The sequence below is a fragment of the Lepus europaeus genome, chromosome 10 (assembly GCF_033115175.1).
Source record: "Lepus europaeus isolate LE1 chromosome 10, mLepTim1.pri, whole genome shotgun sequence".
NCBI classification, from domain to species: Eukaryota; Metazoa; Chordata; class Mammalia; order Lagomorpha; family Leporidae; genus Lepus; species Lepus europaeus.
The window spans coordinates 18,696,759-18,717,905 of record NC_084836.1 but is presented as its reverse complement, the minus strand read 5'-3'; the positions used below and the strand labels follow the sequence as shown (position 1 = coordinate 18,717,905).

Here is a 21,147-nt window from a genome sequence, read left to right as displayed (position 1 = left end):
GAGAGAGAGAGGTCTTCTATCGGCTGGTTCACTCCACAGATGGCCACGATGGTCGGAGCTACGCTAATCTGAAGCCAGGACCAGGGGTTTCTTCCAGGTCTCCCATGTTGGTGCAAGGGCCCAAGGACCTGGGCCATCCTCTACTGCCTTCCCAGGTCATAGCAGAGAGCTGGATTGGAAGTGGAACAGCCGGGTCTTGAACTGGTGCCCATATGGGATTCCAGAACTGCAACTGGCGGCTTTACCTGCTATGCCACAGCACCAGCCCCGGCAATACATTCTAAAAGAAAATATGATACAGTTTCTATCTAGGGATTATTTATCATATGAATAGAAAGAACATATATGAATTGGCTCATCTGATGCTCATAAATCATGAGGCAGATGCTACAATTATATATTATACATTCTCTACATTTTTTTATACATGAGGAAATTTTATTTTATACATAAGGAAATTAGTGCAAAAAGATTAGGTTATGTGACCAAGGTCACATCATTACCAAAAGGTAGAGCTGGGCTTTAAGTAGAGACCTGGCTCCTGTATCTGTGCTCTTAAACACTTTGTAATCTTGCCTGTGCTATGATCATTTGTTCCCTTGAAGTTCAAATATTACTTCTCATGTGTTCATGTCTTTTTAAGTCTACCATACCCAACTGTGAATGTCTAATTCTTTTAAAAGTTGTTCCTAATATTTTATTAATAAGTGATATAAGATTTATAATGTACGGTCATTACTAAGAATGTAGTTGTATGATTACTAAGAATACAGTCAGTGGAGCTGGCGCTGTGGCACATCAGGTAAAGTCACCGCCTGTATTACTGGCATCCCATGTGGGTGCCGGTTTGAGTCCCGGCTACTCCACTTCTGATCCAGTTCTTTGCTATGGCCTGGGAAAGCAGTAGAAGATGGCCCAAGTCCTTGGGCCCCTTGCCTCATATGGGGGACCTGGAGGAAGCTCCTGATTCCTAGCTTTGGATCTGCCCAGCTGCAGCCATTGTGGCCATTTAGGGAATGAACCAGTGGATGGGAGAGCTCTTTTCTCTCTGACTCTGCCTTTCAAATAAAATAAACCTTCAAAAAAAAATACAGTCAGTATAGCCTATGATAAATGAGATGCTAAATTATACACTTTAAAGATCACCATGTCATTTTGAGTTAAACCAAATTTATAAAGCAAAAAATAATAAACTCCATAGACTTGTGAATACTCCCTGTTAACATACCATATATTCATTTTTATCTTGAAGATCTGAAACAAATACTCTGATTTTCATATCAGCAGCTGAAGTACACAATCTGGAATCAAAAAACCAATAATAAATGCATTTCTAGCCTCTGAAGTGAGAACACAAGAACTGTGAGTATATTCTGGATTTGTCTCTTTAATAATGAAAGTATAGAATTTTATAATAAATCAGCACTTGAAGGCCTATGTTGCTCCATTTCTCTAAATCTTTGCTGCTTTAAGAGCATTTAAGTCCTCCTTTAATAAAACCAAAAGCCCTCAGAGAACTTAAGTAACATAAGCAATTCACTTCCCAGCAGTTGTGAAAGAAAAGAAAGTCCAGATGAATAAAGAGTAGAAAAGCAGGGATAGAGAATAAAACTTAAACTACAATGTCGAAGATAAACCACCAGGAAGGGCTTCTTTCTAAATGTTAAGATAAAAGTTAATGATGGTTATGATTGATGCTAAGTTACACCTTAGTCATCTTGATGGATCAGTATGTATAAATAAAATATTTATTTTGTAATACCAAGAAAAATGTGAAGTTCTTAAAATTTAACCACAATTCTGTATTAAAAAATGAATAAAAGGTACCATATGTACAGGTTCTTTTCCTTTTATATTTCTGTACTTTCTAAATTATACATATCAAACATGCATTACTTTTATAATAAAATATATAATTTATCTGAAAACATTTTTGCTGTCAGCTTGCTCTAAAAATAATGTCTTTAAAATTAATGGCTGGTTAATGTTTTCCAAATTTATTATTTATATTTATATAGTTCCAAAAAGGATTTGAGACAGCTTACCATAAAACAAGAATGAACATATTGCCCCCACCCGCCAAATGATGAAACAGTACATTTATTAAAAGGACAGGAATACAAGCACCAAGCAATGAGAGGACTCTAGAATATAACGGTAGACTATCTAGGTCAAAGGAAACATCACAGAACAACTCAAAACCAAGGGAAGAAGGCTGTTTCTACTGCTTTCAAACTCTGATAGGCGTGCAGAGACTTGCTCTTGTTTAGTTCCAGATACTGTGAACACTTACTTCAACATAAAGGGAAATGAACAGCACACCAGCTGTTGGGAATGTCATATGGGTATGACAAAAGCTGTTGTGTAGATTAGTCAAAATTAAGTTAACTAGTTAAAATCTGTAAAATCTTCAAGGAAGAAAAAAAGAGTTTCACACCTTTGTAGGCAAAACCACCTTACAGAGGAAACTCAGAAAAAGTGCTCAACTTTATTAGTTGTCAGGAGATGTGTCAATTAGAATAGCTACAATTAAAGAAGACTGAGAATAATAAAAATTAGACAGTAGGGAGAGCAACTTGAATATCTTTACATTATTGTGGGAACAGAAAATGACAGAACCACTTTAGAAATTGGCACTTTGTTAAAATGTAAATATATATCTACCTGTGACTTGGCACTTCTACTTGTAAGAAAAATAAAAATATATTTACCAAGAGTTGTATAAAGGGATGTTTGCAGCAGTTTTAGTCATGATAGCTAAGCCTGACACCTGCCCTGCTATCCATTTAGAAGTGAATAAACACAGAAGCTGTGTTTTTATTAAAAAAATAAAAAGGAATGAAACACTGGTATATACAACAACAAAGGTAACTCTCAAAAACATTAAAGTTCTAGAATATGCAAAACTAATTTCTGGTAAAAGATCAATCAGGTCAATAGTTGCTTCAATAGGGGTTGGGTGTAGGGATTAACTGGGAAGAAAAAGCTTTCAGGGGTTAGAGAAAGGCTGTGAATTAATAGGGTATAGCTTATACAAGTGAATGCATTTGTCACAACTGATCCAACTGTACATTTCAGAGTTTTGAATTTTTTGTGTGCATTCTATCCATTAAAAAAAAGTTAGCTCAGTAATAGGTAACATCTTTGCCAAGTATTACTTACCTAAAAAAGAAGTACCTTTCAGAATGGACATTTGCAGGAAGCAAGGCTAGTGTTTTGCAATAAACTTTAGTAACCTAACATTTTCTTGCCCTGTTAAAGAAGAGCTTGGCAGCCATTATTAAAGTTTTTCTCAAAGGCAATCATTCATTTTAAATGCTTTCAAAAGGGGCTGGGGCTGTGGAGCAGTGTGTTAACGCCCTGGCCTGAAGCGCTAGCATCCCATATGGCCACCGGTTCAAGACCCGGCTGCTCCACTTCCGATCCAGCTCTCTGCTACGCCTGGAAAAGCAGTGGAAGATGGCCCAAGTCCTTGGGCCCCTGCGCCCGTGTGGGAGACTCGGAAGAAGCTCCTGGCTTCTGGCTTTGGATCGGTACAGCTCCGGCCGTTGTGGCCAACTGGGGAGTAAACCATCGGATGGAAGACCTCTCTCCTCTCTCTCTCTGTGTAACTCTGACTTTCAAATAAATGGATCTTTGAAAAAAAAAAAAAAAAAAAAAAAAGCTTCCACAAGACTGAAGGCAGAGGAGTACAAGTACAGATTTATGTACTGTCAAACATGAAAATGTGTCTTTGGTCTATGTAGGGGTCAAAAAGGCTCATTAATGACTTAATCAAATTTAGTTATTTATCAGAGTTGTACATGCAATAATTAACTTGTTAAAGTCAGTGAAGAATTTGTTAAAACTTCAAATGATTCAAGTGAATCAGGTAAGGAGCTCTGCAGTTTGGATCAAACACATGGCTAAGGCAGTACTGCAATGGCTGAGAATTTAAACCAAAAATTCAGATAATAAGCTTACATTAGTAACTAAGAGCAAATGTCAAAGTATTTAATATATGGAATTGGAGAAAATGGAAGAAAAAAGGCCCTATGATCAAAGACTTTAGATCACTTAACACAATCAAAGAACATTAATAAATATTGTATTTGATGCTTTTAAACTTACTTGATCACTGGAGGTAATGAATCAAGTCTAGTCTCTGGGCTCCAAGCTATGCCATCGATCCTGACTCCGTGATAAAATGCCCGCAGTGTTTTATACTGAATTCCTTCAACGTTTGCTTCTTCTTCCTAGCATACATAGTAAATGTTTTAATAAGTTATCAGAACAACCAACCATTGAATTTCATTATAATAGTTTATCAGGAGGCTAAGTGCATGCTTTTGAAAAGTTCAAAAGCAAATCAGATACTGAGTTTTAACTAGGTGATTGAATTGAAAAACTTTAAAGTTGTCTAAGCTTTATGAAATAACTTCGGCAATGAAAACGAAAAAGTGAATGTTATACTTTTATCTTAGGAGACATTTTATTACTAACGGCAAACATATTTCATAACAAAATCATTGTAAATGGAATGCTTTCAAAATCAGAACATTCTAAGTAAGTGAATTACCATATACAGATTACCAATTGATAATGCAAAAAGTACACACTAAACATGAAGTTTTGATTATGCTGAAGAGACGGAGGCATGTTATGATTTCAAAGTTATAAGTGTCAACAATTTTCATGTAGTATGTATGTTCCTATATGTGTAATTCATCTGTTATTAGTCTATTGAACAGTGAATATGCAAATGACAATCTGGTTGATTTAGTCCTAGATATTAAATCTGGGTTTAAATTCTTAATAAGGTTAGCTTATTTTCCTATTTTAGTGTTACTAAAATGAATTGTATTCTCCTCATGAAAAAGTGAGGAAGAAATGAATTTTAAAAGTTAAGTGGGTCTGGCTGGCGCCGTGGCTCAATAGGCTAATCCTCCGCCTTGCGGCGCCAGCACACCGGGTTCTAGTCCCGGTCGGGGCGCCAGATTCTGTCCCGGTTGTCCCTCTTCTAGGCCAGCTCTCTGCTGTGCCAGGGAGTGCAGTGGAGGATGGCCCAAGTCCTTGGGCCCTGCACCCCATGGGAGACCAGGATAAGTACCTGGCTCCTGCCTATGGATCAGCGTGGTGCGCGGGCCGCAGTGCACTGGCCGCGGCAGCCACTGGAGGGTGAACCAACGGCAAAAGGAAGACCTTTCTCTCTGTCTCTCTCTCTCACTATCCACTCTGCCTGTCCAAAAAAAAAAAAAAAAAAAAAAAAAAGTTAAGTGGGCCTGGCATTGTGGTGTAGAGAGTAAATCTGCCACCTGAGATGCTGGTATCCCATATAGAGGCCAGATATCATCTCAGCTGCTTCCCATCCAGCTCCCTGCTAATGCACCTGGGAGAGCAGCAGATGGCCTTATCCTTGGGTCCCTGCACTCACACGGGAAACCTGGAAGAAGCTCCTGGCTCCTAGCTTCCGACTGGCCATTGCGGCCATTTGGGCAGAAAACCTGCAGATATAACTCTCTCCTTATTTCTCCCTCTCTTTCTAACTCTTTCAAATAAATATAATAAATCTCAAAAAAAAAAAAAGTTAAAAAGTTAAAGCAATGTGGACAATAACCTGAAAAGCAACCCTACTACAAAAATCCATATTCATAGAAACAGATGAGTACCAGAGCATGCAGCTGTTTTCAGAACATTGGCCTACATTTAATGGTTTCAAGCTTCAGTTTGCAAGGGAAATAAGACATAGTTTGGTGTCTGCAAAAGGAACCATGCCAGATCAGAGACTTATGCCTTGATCCAGGGCCCTCATCAGGGAAGCAAGGAAAAAAAAAAACAAAAACAAAAACAAATATTAAAAACTGCCATGCAAAACACTTGGCTGGGCAAAGTCCAGGAAAAGAAAAGGAAACCTGTTAAGAAATCTCAATCACTAGCAAGCACTAGTTTGAATTCACATTAATTATGTGATCCAGAAAATAACAAGAACTGATTTAAAGTGGTATATGTTGGTAGTGGTCTTAAGTATCTGACAGAATTTTTGTATGGATTAACTACTCCTAACCAGGCCTCAAAAAGTTCCCATAGATACAGTTCAATTAAATGTGACCTTAAATACACGTACTCTCACACATAAAAACGAAGTAACGTGAACAAAAACAATGAAGACAGGTTTTCAAGGAAATAAAGGAGTAGCAAACAGACACATTGACCACCGGAACAGGATAAAGAGTCTAGAAACAAGCCCATGAGTTAATGGATAGTTGATTTTTGAGAGTGGTATCAAAAACATACGATGAGGAAAGGACAGATTCTTCAAAAATGGTGATGGGAAAACTGGATATCCAGGTGCAGAGTGAAATTGAACCCTTATTTCACACCATACACAAAGATCAATTCAACATAAAGTTTTAGATGTATGTGTGACCTCAAGCCAAAACTACTGAAAGAAGAGGGGAAAGCTTTGTTACTGGTTTGGATATGAACCCAAAAGCACAGTCAGCAGAAACAAATGGGAGAGCACCAAACTAGAATGCATCCATGCAGTACAATAACAGAATGAAGAGAAAACCTATATGGAATGGGATAAAAATATCTGCAAACTGTACATCTGATATGGCATTAACTGTCAAAATGTCTAAGGAATTAAAACATACCAATACCAGGAAAATAATAACCTAATCAGAAAATGGGTAAAGGACCCAAACAGGCATTTCTCGAGACATACATGTGACCAAAGGATATGTGAAAAAAATGCTCAGTATCACTGATTATTATGGAAGTGTAAATTAAAACCACAATGCCTTATACCTGTCAGATTGGCTATTATAAAAAGATGAAAGGATAAGTGTTAGAGGGCTGAGAAAAGGGAACCCTTATACTCTGTTGGTTGGAATGCAAATTATCAGAGCTATTTGAAGGTTGAGTCTGCAATCTCATTCCTGAATATATAGCCAAAAGACCGGAAATCAGTATGTTGAACTGAGAGCTGTACCACCCTGTTCACCGATGCATGACTCATAGTCTCAGCCAAGAAATGGTATTAACTGAAGTGTTCACCAATGGATAAATGGATAAAGTAAATGTTCTAATATTTTCATAAGGAAATATTATTATTCAGCCTGAAAATGAAGGCAGCCCTTTTATTGGCAACAAAAATGGATGAACCTGGAAGGACATCATGCTAAGAGAAATAAGCTAGGCACAGAAAGACAAAATCTTACTTATACAAGGGTACTTCAAAAAAGTTCTTTTAAAAGTTTACTTGGGTAAAGAATTTTTTTTTGAAATCCAGACACTATTTCTCTAATAATACACATCCACCATGAAGTTTCTGAAAACCTTTTCTATGTGCAATCTAAAAAGTTGACCTCATGAATATAGAGCAGTAGTGTCTAGAAACAAAGAAGTGGAGGCGGAGATGGGGAGATGTTGGTCAAAGAGTACAATGTATGCTAGAAAGGAGAAACAAATTTTTGAGATCTACCACAGTATGGTGACTATTATAAAGTCTAGTTAGTGTATTTTTCCGAAGTGCAGGGAGTAAAACTCAACTCAGAAATATGCAGTAGAACAGTGGGTTACCAGAAAAGGGTGGATGGGGCATAGTGAATGAGAAGATGCTACTCAAAGGGTATAATGTCTCACCATTACACATGATGGGAGGTATTGGACATGTTAGTTACCTTATTCACAAGCTAACTTGCATACGTATACCAAATCATCACACAGTACCCTGTAAACACATATAAATATTTATCAATTAAAAAATCAAAAGAATGAAATCAAACCTTTAGAGATGAAGAAAGCATATTTGAAATAAAAATATTGATGCTTAGATGCAGCTGGAAGACATATTTTAAAAAACTGCTAAGGGGCTGGTGTTAATGGCATAGCGGGTTAAGCCACCATGTGCGATGCCAGCATGCCAGCATCCCATATGGGTGCCGGTTCAAGTCCTGGGTGTTCCATTTTCACCTACCTTGCTGCTAATGCACCTGGGAAAGCAGCAGAAGATGGCCCAAGTGTTTGGGTCCCTGCCACCCACATGGGAGACCTAGATGGTGCTCCAGGCTCTGGGCCTCAGACTGGCATGGCCCTGGTGGTTGCAGCCATCTGGGGAGTGATCCAGCAGATGGAAACTTGCTCTGTCTCTCTCTCTCTCTGTCTCTGTCTCTCTAACTCTTTCAAAGAATTTCAACTACAAATCTAATCTGGGTCACAGCAGAGAATGGAGGGAATGGGGAAAGAAGCAGTATTTGAAAAGGTAACAGCAAAGGATTCTTCATACTTGATGAGATCCATCAATAGCCACACTTGGGACAATAAATCAGGGCAGCTAAAATAAAAACAAATCTGTAGTTAGATACAATGTACTGAAACTTCAGAAACTTGCCTCTCCCCCACACACAGATGGAGATATCTTAGCAACTGAAACTAGAAAGCCAAGATTTCTGATGAAAGAACGAGTAGACCAACAATTGACTTCTTGGCAGAAAGCAGGACGACAGTGGGATCTTCAAAAGACTGAAAATAACTGGAATTATAGACACAATAAAAGTGACTTCTGGGAAACTGGCTGTATTAAAATCTTTTCAGAAAGACAAAAAACCAAGAGTTAGCATCAATAAAGATTCACTAAAGGATCTCCTAAAGCATTGGCTGGCAAACTTGGGCTCGTGGGCCAAACCTGGCCCATGACCAAATTTTATAATGGCCCATAAGTTGAGAATCTTTTTATTAAGAATTAGTAAAAGCAAGCAAACAAAAAAAATAACATATATCAGAGACTTTAACTGCTAAAATACTTACTGTGGCCCTTCAAAGAAAAACTTTGCAATTCTTCTGGTATAGGATATGCTTTCAGGTGAAGAAAATTGATCCCAGAAGAAATGCCTGATATATAAGCAGCAATGAGTAAAGAACTCAAAGGCAAACAGGTGGGTGGTAAATGTAAGCAAATATTAGCCACAAAAAATAGTATTATCTAATTTGTGGGATAAAACAAAGAGAAAGATGAGAAAACTAAAATACTGGACAGTAAGTCAGAGGGAGTGACAATTCAGATGGGAAAGGTCCTTGTCTCCTTCATGAAGAAGTTAAAAATATTAATTTTGATTTTGTTTCACTAAATATGCATGTCCAAAATCTTTGGTAATCACTTAAAAAAAGCAGCATGTAAAACTTCTAAACCATCAGCAAGGGAAAAATCAGAGTACACAAAAATACAAGCAGAAAACATGGTAAAAGTATACATACTGGTGATATTTTCAACAGAAAAAACTAAAAGTAGCCCATATATGTAACAATATTGGATAAATACGTTGAGGTATATTTATATCATACCATTTAGCAGTAAAAATAACATGCCCTTGGGAATGGAGGAATCTAATAAATACAATGTTATACAACAGCAAGAGTTTAACGTCCATCTTAAGCTCAATAGTATATACACAGGGATCTACTTTTATTTCTTATACCTTATAAATATTTTGATAATAATAAAATATAATTTCATAAATAATAAAATATATTTATGAATATAAATATATTTTAAGTATAAATATATATAAAATATAATTTTAAAAATAAATCTTGTTCTGCTACTTAACTCAACAGGCAACTGGGTATAGAGTATAGCAAAATTTTTCATAACAAATATGCCCAAGAAGCCTCTGTTTTAACTATAGTTACCTTTTACGAAAGTTTACAGGATTATAAATATCATTGGGGGAAAAATCCACGACAGGTGAAACTTCATATTTAATGGATTGCATATGTCTATCAAAATAGGAATTAACTGAAAACTTGTTCAAAGAATACATTCAGCTTGAATCTAAATGCAAATTTTACAAAGTGTACTCATAACTGAATTCAAGTAGATGTGTTGATTTTTCCAGAATAGCCTTTGAGAAATTAGTAAAGTCATTTCACAGATACATGTCTTTCTCTTTATAATTCACCCTTTGAAAATAACTTTAAATTTTAGGTGAATTTAGAGTTAACAGCAAAAAATTGTTCCATAAACGAAAGAAGGAAATAGAAATATACTCATCAAGGAAAGAAAAACACTGTCAAATTTTATTATTTCATAATTTGGGTGTATAATAGCTGTACAGCTAACAGCCAGATATGCCAAGGCAGCAACCACTAAGCAATTTTAAAGTTTAGGAGCCTAATCATAGCTGACTTCATATATTGGGTTACATCTGTTTTTCCACACTTGACAAGTCAATCTTCTAAAAATGAGGTTTTTATATGAGAACACATTATTTTGCTACTGTAACAATAGTGTTGACAATTAGGTCCTCTGTTACGCAAAGAATAAGTGGAATTATTGGGTGGTCATAGGGATAAAGAAATTGCAGGGACTGTGTAGCCTGAGCTTTATGTTTTACCTTGCAAACTTCTTTCCTGGCAGCAGTGCTTGCCCCCGAGCCAACTAAAAGGCCAGAGCATGTGTGTGGTACAGGCAGAGACGAAGGCTATTCTGGGCTTAGTTTGGGGTGTAGGCGGTATTGTATAGGCAGGAAATTAAGAAACTTCGGAAAACTTGCTATAATACAAATGATTATACAAGGCTCCAAATATTTGAGGTTGGGGCAAAGCCAGGTCGATGGAAGGGATATTCTAAGGGTTTGAAACTGGTAGGTCCTCCCACCACACCCATTTAAGTCCAAATGCAGACACTCAGTTTTGAGACTGTGGAGTTCATCTAGTCCAAATCTTCTATTTAATGCTTTAATGCATATTAACATCAGAAAAGTTTGCACAACTTCTCCCTGAATGCTTTTAGCAAGAGGCAACCAGCTACTTCTTTGGGGGCTCATTCAAAGGGAAGGTGGTGCTAATTAACTGGAAGAGTTCTTAACATGAAGTCAAAGTCTGTTTCCGTGTAAATTCTACTCATTGCTTCAAGTTCTGTCTCTTAAACCATACAGAGTAGTAAGTCTGATCTAATGATGGGGAAGTATCTAGCCAGAGCTGATCTCTCCTGGGTGAACACACTCAAGAAACAGAATCTCTATCAGACTTAAGCACTGTTAACCACTACAGCAATCAAACAGAAGTAACAACTTTAACTCACTTACCATTTTGAGTCCAATACTTCTTCCACAAGAGTTTTAAATATTTTAATATTAATCTGAAATTTGTTATCAAATGTATTATCTCTGTTCAATCAAAGCACATTTCTGAGAAGCCAATACCCACATGGGGTCTTAAGTACTTGAAATATGGCTAGTTCAATTTGGTATGTGTATACTGTATAAATTATAGCATGAAGAAAATATATAATATCTAATTTTTATATTGATTACATGTGAGATATTTTGGACTTTTTTCACTTTTTATAATATGGCTACTACATTTTTATTTGAGGTTCACATATATCTAAATAGCACAAAATTAGCTCCCTTTGGCAGTTTAATCAATGCTCAGACTCACAGTAAACAATAAGGTGACTAAAAACCAAAATCACAATCCACCCATCTAGCTCTGGAAGCCTATCATTTTAAAACTTTTTATCAGGACATGGTGCTGTGGCATTGTGGGTTAAGGGGTCATCTGTGGTGCCATCATCCCATATGGGAAATGGTTCGAGTCCTAGCTGCTCCACTTCTGATCCAGCTCCCTGCTAATGTGCCTGGGAAGATGACCCAAGTGCTTGGGCCCCTGCATCCACATGCGAGATCCTGGAAGAAGCTCTGGGCTCCCGGCTTCAGCCTGGCCCACCCTGGCTGTTGCAGCCATTTAGGGGAACGAACCAGTGGATGGAGGACCCCCCCCCCAAATAACTCTGCCTTTCAAAACAAATAAATCTTTCAACTTGCCTCATTAATTCAATCTACAGTGCTTACATTCTGAGCACAGAGCCTAGAATACAAGAGGTACCCCATAAACAATGTTAAAGTCTGTTACCTAAAGCATCACAGTTTCCTCAGCTTCATGTTCCACTTAAATTGAATGTGTTCATTTACATTCCACTAGAGGCATCAGTTCATTAGTGAAGACTCTTAGACATTTTCGTATTCCTTCTGCCTCCTTTCCATTCAGGGCTTTTTAAAGTGATTTTCTTCTTGTACTACTTTACATTAAGTATCTCCTTGAAGTCTTTTTCTTTTCTTTTTAAATATTTATTTTATTTATTTGAAAGAGTTACAGAGAGAGGTAGAGGCACAGAGAGGTCTTCCATTCGCTGGTTCACTCCCTAGATGGCCGCAATGGCTGGAGCTGCGCTGATCCGAAGCCAGGAGCTTCCTCCAGGTCTACCACGCGGGTGCAGGGGCCCAAGGACTTGGGCCATCTTCTACTGCTTTCCCAGGCCATAGCAGAGAGCTGGATCGGAAGCGGAGCAGCCAGGACTAGAACCGGGGCCTATATGGGATGCTGGTGCTTTAGGCCAGGGCTTTAACCCACTGCGCCACAGTGCAGGCCCCCTCCTTGAAGTCTTTGTTTTACCCTCTTGGTACCTAATATGCACTTTGCCTTTTTGATAGGAATGTAAAAATCTTTCAATGTGGAAGATGTTCAAAGTACCCGGGCCCATGGAACCCATGAGGGAGACCCAGAGGAAGTTCTGGGCTCATGGCTTCAGCCTGGCCCAGTTCCAGCTATTGTGGCCATTTGAAGAGTGAATCAGTGTATGGAGGATCTCTTTCTTTCTCTCTCCCCCTCTAAAACTCTGCCTTTCTAATAAATAAGTCTTCAAAAAATTATACATTCGCAGTTATTAATTTTAAAAAGTAATGAAGTAAAAAGTTAGTTTCACCTGTGGAGACTGCTTTATTCTTTTGTAAGCTGGTGACCTGCATTAAACAAAGGGTTTCTCCTTCGTCTTTTTCAAGAGGATGTTATACTCTGTCTTAAATCATATGATTTTTTATGATCCTAACCTGGTAGCTCAACTGAAATCAGGCTGAGGGACATATGTAGCCCAAAAGCTAGAAATTCCTCCCTCCACTGGATGAGATAATGTGCCCAAGAGCTCCGATATTCTGGATACCAACAAACTGAAATCTTGATATCATACTTCACTTCAGGATAGATATGATGGGATTTGAAAAAAATTCATGGAAAAAAATGAATTAAAAAGATATACAAATTTTCTTGAACTTTTGGAAGTACCCTCATATGAATGCATCTCAATTTTGTAAAACTCTATAAATTTATGGTCCTATAAAATGTTAAATTGCATTGCTGATGTTAAAACATAAGAAGGGATGCCATTTGGCACAATGGTTAAGCTGCCAATTGGAAAACCTACATGCCTTATCAGATAGCCTATGTCGCAGTTCTTGCTCCACTTCTGATTTCAGCTTCCTGCTAATGTGTATTCTGGGAGGCAGCAGTTTGGGTCTCTGCTATGATGTGGGAGTCTGATTGAGTTCCAGGCTCTTGGTTTTGTCTTGGCCCAACCTGGGCCAGTGCAGACACTGGGAGAGTGAACCAGTGGATGGGAACTCTCTCTTTCAACTAAGTGAAAATAAATTTAATAAACAAAATAAAAACCAAAGAACATTGCAGAGGCAGGATTGCTCCTGAGTAAAAGAGGAAATATCTACAATAATACACTAGTACTTCAGTGATGAAGTTATCTTAAGTCTTTGAAAATTGGTCACTGCTAAATTACTTCATCTATTAATCTGAGTAACATATAGTTCTATGAATAATGCTGTGGTGAACAATGAACTGACCAGAGACTCCTCAGGGTTGAACATTGTGCTTATTCAAAAGTTTGTCTTACATGCAGACTAGCTTTCCTGTGAAAGAACATGGTGTGCTCACCACAAAGCAATCTTAACTTTGGTGATAAAAAGGGTCTGAGACTGAGTGTCACTGTTGCCCATATCAATGACAATGAAACATACATAGATCACAATGTGCCAGATGCCTTCTGGGATCCTTATACATACATATACTTATTACATCCTCATAAAGCTTTCTATTAATAGAATATTATTTCCTCATCTTTATAGGAGAGATTAAGTACCTGCTCAAGGTTGCCAAGCTATTATGAGGTATAAAAAGCAGAGGTAAATATCTTGTTCTAGAATTCATGCTCTTAGTGGCTATGCCTAACTACCTGTTCAGTTAATAACGATTGCATACTTTGTTTACTCCAGATGTACATTTTAGAGGTATAAAATGTACGAAAACAAACAGGAAAGCTGAATAACAGGAAACCTGTAAAATCTCCTGGAAGATAATTTTTTAGACTTTCGTTCATTATTAGTTTGTTTCCTATGTCAAAGCAGAATGCAGAAAAATTGTAATTAATTGGATCTCCATTGCGGCTTTCGTTGTATATTACAATGTTTAGTCAGTCATGTACTTCAATTACATGAATGTTTTATTACTAATCATGAGGCAAAAGAGGAGTTTCACATTCCTTTTATCACCATCTGCATTTTTACACAAATCTTAACCAAATATTGCTGGGATGTCTTTCTATGTGGATCTTACTTTTTTTTAAGCATTTAAACTCAATGAACTTTCAAAGTTTAGCTTTTGTTCCTATAAGTTTTCTTATCAGTGAAATATCTTCACTCTCATTCACTGCAGTTTTGCGCACTAACCTGAAATGTACACGTGCCAATGACCACAAAGTTATTGCCTCCATATGCAATTAGGTTTCCTGAATCCCCACTCTCAAAGGGGTTAAATTCCACCACATGCACATAATCTTCACAATCCACAGTGTAAGTAGCACTTCTTGTGGCATCTTGCTTCATCTTGTATGTCAAAACTTGAGCAGATGTACAAATAAAACAGCCTTCCACTGGACAATGTCACAAAACTGTGGATTACAGCACAGACACAATTAGCAATGGTCAAAGTGCTATTCAGCAAATGAATTAAAACATGGTTCTGGCATTGCAATGCTACACAAAATTCAAAAGAAACATTTAAAAGTACTTCCCAAAGGGCAAAAACTGCAGGAAAAAACATCCAATCTAATTATTAATGGCTCAACATTTGTTCCACAATCTTCCTCTTTTAACCATACTCAGAGATACCCACAGAATATTAATATCATAAAATTGTTTATGTAAAAGATATCCTGAGTATTTGAAAATGGAATCATTTTAATAGAAAAATATATTCACAAAAATTAATGAGACTTAACATTTAAGGAGTACTATTTATTAGGTGTCATGTTAAGCATTTTACTATCATAGCCAATATGTGAACAACCCAAAGGCTGGTACTACTTCCATCCTCATTTTATAGATGAAGAAACTGAGAAGTTAACTAATTTACCAAGTGGGAAGTTAACTAATTTACCAAGTGGGAAGTTAACTAATTTACCAAGCTCGAAAGCAGAGCCAGGAATTGACTTTATTGTGTTGGGCACCAGTGCTGGAGAAGGAAATCACAGCTTCCTGCCTTGAAGATCACAACTTAGGTATGGTTTTGATCCAGCGTGAAAAGTGCTACCATATAAGCAGTTAAAAGGAGCTCCAAAATGTGTAATATAAAGACAGCATTTGGAAAACCAGGCACAAAATTCTACCCAACCTTCAGGGCCTAGTGTGTGCAGTTTGCAAGTAGCATGCCCACATGAGAAATATAGATTTTTAAAATATAGATTTTAAAGGTTTTCTTCTTTTCATTACACCAAACCCCAATTCAGAGTTGTCGGGAAAACTGATGAACTCAGTAACAAAAGCACACAGTATCTGATGATTATCTACTGAGAATCAGATGAATCCTACGTCTGGGGGCTTATGAACCTCAACGGATAGGCAGAGGGACTGCACATTTATTCTGGGTGATTAGATATCCACGAAGGCAGAGCAGCATGGGAAGTGCAAGAGATTCGAGGTCAGGAAACTGGGTCCCAGCACCTCACCTATTACTCACTAAAGCAATGCCTGGGGTCACTACGTCCTCAGGGCCTCCCGTACTAGGCGGACTGCTGGCCTCTCTAGACCTATAAGGAGGGAAGGGCCCAGAGAAGTCCCGACAGTGAGCCCCCGCGCCTGGCCAGCCGAGTCCCTAGAGACTCCGCTCCCACGTCCCTGAGCCCGAGATGGGAGGCAAGAATTCCCAGGAACAGGGCGGAAGCGTAGGGAAACCAGCAGTCACGGAGCGCTGCGCCTCAGGCTCCCCCAGGGATACGCACCGGAGAGCGCCGAGAAGCCACCAAAAGCACCCTGGTCTCCGCTGCGGGCAGAGGAGGCGTGCGCCGGCTCTGCTTCCGGGTCGGAGGGCGAATGCAGCGATTGGCTCCCAGGCCCTCCCGCGAGATTTAAATTGTAACCCGCGGGCACTCGGGTAGCTGCGGGACGACTGCCGGGTGGAACCTGGGCTTGGTGGGTGCTGTGCCTCCCGCGTCTGCCGGTGAGCCGAGCCAGGTGAGTCCTGGTTTCATCCATGCCTGCCTGTGGCACCTGAAGTGGTGGTTCAGGCTGGGGAGGGCATTTCGGCGACAGTGCCTGCGACCGTCTGGGGTGTGTTTTTGGGCAGTCGCTTCGCTCTGGAGCTTAGGTGGGTCTGGGGCGTTATCTGAAGTCCACAGCACCAACATTTTGTTCATTGTGCACCTACTAAGTGCCTGGCACGAGTGGATTATGAGCCCATTTCACTAACGTCCTGTAGTTCTATGAGGTAGGAGTTACCGTTCCCTTTTTACAGGTGAAGATACTTATGCCCATCAGAGATTTTAAATGCGAAAGGATGTGCAGCTAACACATGGGAGGGGGAGAGAGGACTGGATATGAACACAGCTGTGACTGGAAAATAAAATTATTTCACCGTCTCACATTGCCTCCCAGCCACAACTTCCTGTCACACAATTTGGCTCCAGTGCATCTTGGAATCCAGCTTTAAAAAAAAAAAAAAGTGTTTATTATCTCTGCTGCCTCCTATGATTGGCTTTTTTATAGCTCAGCCTGCCAATCAGAGTGCTTGCTTATTCACTGCGCTCTCACAACTGGCTGAAAGCTAAGTAAAGAGGGTGGGTATTCTTTCCTGGTTTCTGTGTGATGATGATAGCTCTACCTGGACAGCCAGGTGGAAAGCTTCTCACCTCATAGGGCAGTCTCAGAGCAGCAAGACAGCTCCTCCAAGACCACCCCCACGTCTGGATCATGTAAGACAATTCAAAGAACTCAGCCTATAGTGATAGTCACAGGTATGAGTTATTGCAGCAAAGGGCTGCAAAGCAAAGTCAGCAGAAGAAAAAGGCTAATGGGGCAAAGTGGAGGGAAGGCCAGGCACAGAAGACCGAAGGTCCTCTCCTTGTAGAGTCACGGGGACACGCTGAATTCTTCTGCAGCTTGTGGTGGGGTGTTGTCTGTTGGGGAAGCTTGTTAGAGACTCAGTGCCATGATTTCCAGTGGGTGCCAAACACAGATTCCTCTGTCTGGCATGTACCAGATTCCAGACTCGGGAGGAAAGCAAGTATTTGGCATAAAGTAATTTTGGTTTGAAGGATACCCAGCATTCCTACCATGTTAACTGTTCTACATGGATCTCTTAAAGCCTAGACTCAGAATTCTTACAGTGACATTCTCGCCGCATTCTATTGGTCAAGTCAAGTCACAAGGCTGGCCTGGACTCAACGGGGTGGAAAAACAGAACACTTTTGGGACGATATAGGAACTTTTTTTTCCTTGAGTGATCTACCACAGATACTACCTCTACTTCAAAACAAATGTTTTTAAATACAGCTTTAATTAGTTTTGTCTGTGTCTGCAATTCTAAGTTTGCAGAATTTGCATGTCTGTTTTGTGTGAATTTTCAGAATTGAAGCTTGGAGGTTGTTATTTCAAAAGATTTGGCTTAAGAAAACTAAAGAAGAGGAAAATATGATTGGGCATAAATTGTATTATTCTGTTTTTCTAAACTTAATTAAAAGCAATCTTGGTAAACATGAAGTGACCTCGGGTTCACTGCTTATTTTTCTCTATTTGTGCTTGGTACACATGTTAAATGTTAATTTCCAATTAAAATAAGGCACTTCAATATTGTATTCTTTCCTGCTTTAAAGAATGGCTGTGCTTAATCAGAAGTCTGTCTTGGATATGATTAAGGAGTTCAGAAGGAATTGGCACACTCTTTGTAACTCTGAGAGAACTACTGTGTGTGGCGCAGACTCCATGCTCTTGGCATTGCAGCTTTCCATGGCAGAGAACAACAAACAGGTTAGTAAACTATATTTAGGTTAACTGGTTTTCTTTTTTTTAATCTAATTTTGGTTGCTGTCCATGTGAACAAACTTAAGTGCATCAATTTCTTTACAGTTTGTTCTCCTATGATAATATATGATTTTCACAAATACCTCTGGATATTTGAGTTAAAATATTACACTTGGATTTGAAACAATTTGTTTCAAAATTAAGGCCTTCATACATACAATGAACATAAGCAATGCACATAGGATGTTTGATGGGAAGTCTTGATATAAGCTCGCAACTATTAAGATTATTGTTCAGAATTATTTCTGTTTGAATAAGACATCCTTTGTGTCCTAAAACAAGTTCTTGAAAATGAATTTAAGTAATGTTAATTTAATATTTTTATGTTTAGTTTCAGGCTCTGTTGACTAGATTAATTATTCATAAGTCAGATTGTGTAGCAGAATCATTTAGGAGGATTTTTTAAAAAGCATTGACTTCCAGGGGTACTATCCTGGAAATTCTGATTCTCCTGATCTACACTGAGATGCTGGAAACCTCCTTTGAAAAATCTCCCCAATGTGTTTTTAGGTAGGTAGCTCGGGCCAAGCTCTTGTTTGGAATGAGCCCTAGGTAAAGGACTAGAGGTGTTCAGATGAAAGGTGAATGTAAGCTAATGTGGTAAAGAAAGGCTTCTTGATTTTAGAAAGATTTGAGATAAGGGAAGAGAAGTATTTAGAGGAGGGATGAAGGAAGGGAAAGTTCAGAAGAAGGGTCCAGGGGGATCAAAACCATGGTTTGAAGTTGATAAAGATACCAACTGACCAGAGAGGACTATTTTTGAAGAGTTAGAATTGGTTTTAGTGGATCTGTTGGCATTCTGATGAATTAGTATAATTTCATATGTTTGTAATTTCCAGGCTTTTAGGTTTCATCCACCAGTAAAATTCCCAAGAAATATTGGAATTTGATAGATTTAGCTATTTCTCATTTTAGAAAATAAGGCCATTGAGAAAAATGGTTAATATATATATATAACATTCCTTTGAAAAAGGAAGAGTATTTTAACACCTAAAACTTAGGAAGCTTATGATCATTTTTCATTTTAAATAGTTTTATTTATTTGGATTATATTTACTTTCATGTACTTCAGGAGGTGGGGAGAGGAAGTGAGCAAACTCCCATCAACTGATTTACTCCCCAGATGTCTTCAATGATGGGCTGGGCTGGGGCCGATGCCAGGCATCAGGAACTTGATCTAGGTCTCCCGCATGGGTAGCAGAAACTCAATTGAGCCATTATTGCTTCTTCCAGTATCTGCATTTCTAGGAAGCTAGGATCAGGATCTGAAGTGGGGATGGAACCAAGGTACTCTAATGTGGGACAAGGGCATCTCAATGGCTACGCCCAGTACCCACTTCAGGAAGTATATGATCGTAAAATAAGAGATGGTTTTTCTAACACATGGATAGTAAGCAGTTTTGCATATTGAAAACTAAATTCAGGTAAATTTTGAATATAGAAGAATTTGGCAAAATTTTATATAGTCCATCATTCTTTCAACATATACTTACCGAGTTTTTACTGTGTGTTAGGAATTATTCTGAACTTTGGGAATATAACAAGGAAAAATATCCCTGCTCTTATGGATTTAGTGGCAACAGACAGATAGTACTCTAATAAATATCAATGTTTAATATTTTAGGACACAATAAATGCTATAGCTGCATCTGCTCTCTTTTTCTCTAAGGTGCATACAGAGGTTGGGGTGAAAGCATTGTTGTAATTTTAAATAGGTGGTCAGAGAAAGCCTCTTCTAGAAAGTGTCATTTGAGCCAAGATTTGAAAAAGGGGATGGAAATAGCCTTGGTTAGTTTTATGGGAAGGTATACCAGTCAAAGAGCAGAGCAGGCGCAAGAGCTCTGGTGAAGATATGCCTGGCACATTCAAGGAACAGCGAAGAGGTCAATAGGCTGTTTATGTCAGTTTCCTCCCTCCCACGGATTTCTTTCTTTTTCTGTTTGAGCTTATAGTATGTGCCAGGCATTATGATAAGTGTTGGGGTTAAAATGGTGAACAAAACTAAACTTGGCTCTTGCCCTCGTGAAGTTTATTACCTAGAAGGGGAAGCAGACAGTAAGTAGAGAATCATACCAATAAACGTAAAATCCAGTGCACTGAATTTCTTTTGCTTTTCACTGAGAGGCGTCCATATTGTTAGTCTGTACAGATCATTTGAGTGTAGCAGGCAGTAGCAGTGAGAAAGCATGAGTTTGAGACTAGATAGTCTACCTGCTCAGAGAGAGCTAGCTGAGCCCTAGGGAGGAGAGGGCTTAACTAGACACATGAATTGGCAACAGGTGTAAGAGTTGTGAATCTAAGAATGAGGGGGAGAACAGCTTAGGCAGAGGTCCTATGGCAGGAGAATACAGAGTTTGAGAAATGCAAAAGGGCCGGTGTAGCTGAAAGGGGTCTTGGTGGGTATTGTTTGTCTAACTCATCTACTCCTTGTTTTTGTTCATAATTATAGTTAAAATTAGTTTCATATAAGTAAATTGAAAAAATAGAAATAGTACCTTTTTTTTTTTTTTTTTTTTTTTTAAGAAAAATAAATTATTTAGGGGCTGGCTCTGTGGCAGAGCCAGTAAAGCTGCTGTTTGCAGCACCAGCATCCCATATAGACGCCAGTTTGAGTCCCAGCTGTTCCACTTCTGGTGCAGCTGCCTGCTAATGTGCCTGGAAAAGCAGTGGAGGATGGTTCAAGTGCTTAGGCCCCTGCACCCATGTGGGAGGTCCGGAAGACGCTCCTGGCTCCTGGCTCCTGGCTCCTGATCAGCCCAGTTCTGGCCATTGTGGCCATTTGGGGGAGTAAAACAGAGGATGGAAGATTCCGCCCCCCCCCCCCCATCTTTCTTTCTCTGTAGCTCTGCCTTTCAAATAAATAAATCTTGAACACATTTTTTTATCTGAAAGGCAGAGTTACAGAGAGTGAAGAGACAGATCTTGTAACCTCTGTTTCATTCCTGAAATGGCTGGAACAACCAGG

At 38.8% G+C, this 21,147-nt stretch overlaps 2 protein-coding genes across 5 annotated transcripts in view; one reads left to right on the top strand and one right to left on the bottom strand.

The window, feature by feature from the left end:
* Positions 1-16,191, bottom strand: part of NUP37 (nucleoporin 37) — a 41,556-nt gene extending 25,365 nt beyond the window's left edge. The window contains exons 1-4 of the mRNA XM_062203031.1: positions 16,106-16,191; positions 14,556-14,776; positions 4,111-4,235; positions 1,229-1,301 (exon numbers count right to left, since the gene is read on the bottom strand). Of these exons, the coding sequence (XP_062059015.1) occupies positions 1,229-1,301; positions 4,111-4,235; positions 14,556-14,711 (354 nt within the window). The 5' untranslated portion in view covers positions 14,712-14,776; positions 16,106-16,191. The remainder of the gene's footprint in view (positions 1-1,228; positions 1,302-4,110; positions 4,236-14,555; positions 14,777-16,105) is intronic.
* A 65-nt stretch (positions 16,192-16,256) lies between these two features.
* The window catches only part of PARPBP (PARP1 binding protein), a 114,714-nt gene continuing 109,823 nt past the window's right edge, over positions 16,257-21,147 (top strand). For 2 of the 4 annotated variants that reach the window (XM_062203026.1, XM_062203029.1), the window contains exons 1-2: positions 16,257-16,337; positions 17,975-18,128. In XM_062203026.1, the coding sequence (XP_062059010.1) occupies positions 17,976-18,128 (153 nt within the window). In that variant the 5' untranslated portion in view covers positions 16,257-16,337; position 17,975. Of the gene's footprint in view, positions 16,338-17,007; positions 17,075-17,537; positions 17,851-17,974; positions 18,129-21,147 lie in introns of those variants that run through there. The other 2 variants (XM_062203027.1, XM_062203028.1) reach the window with 2 other exon arrangements.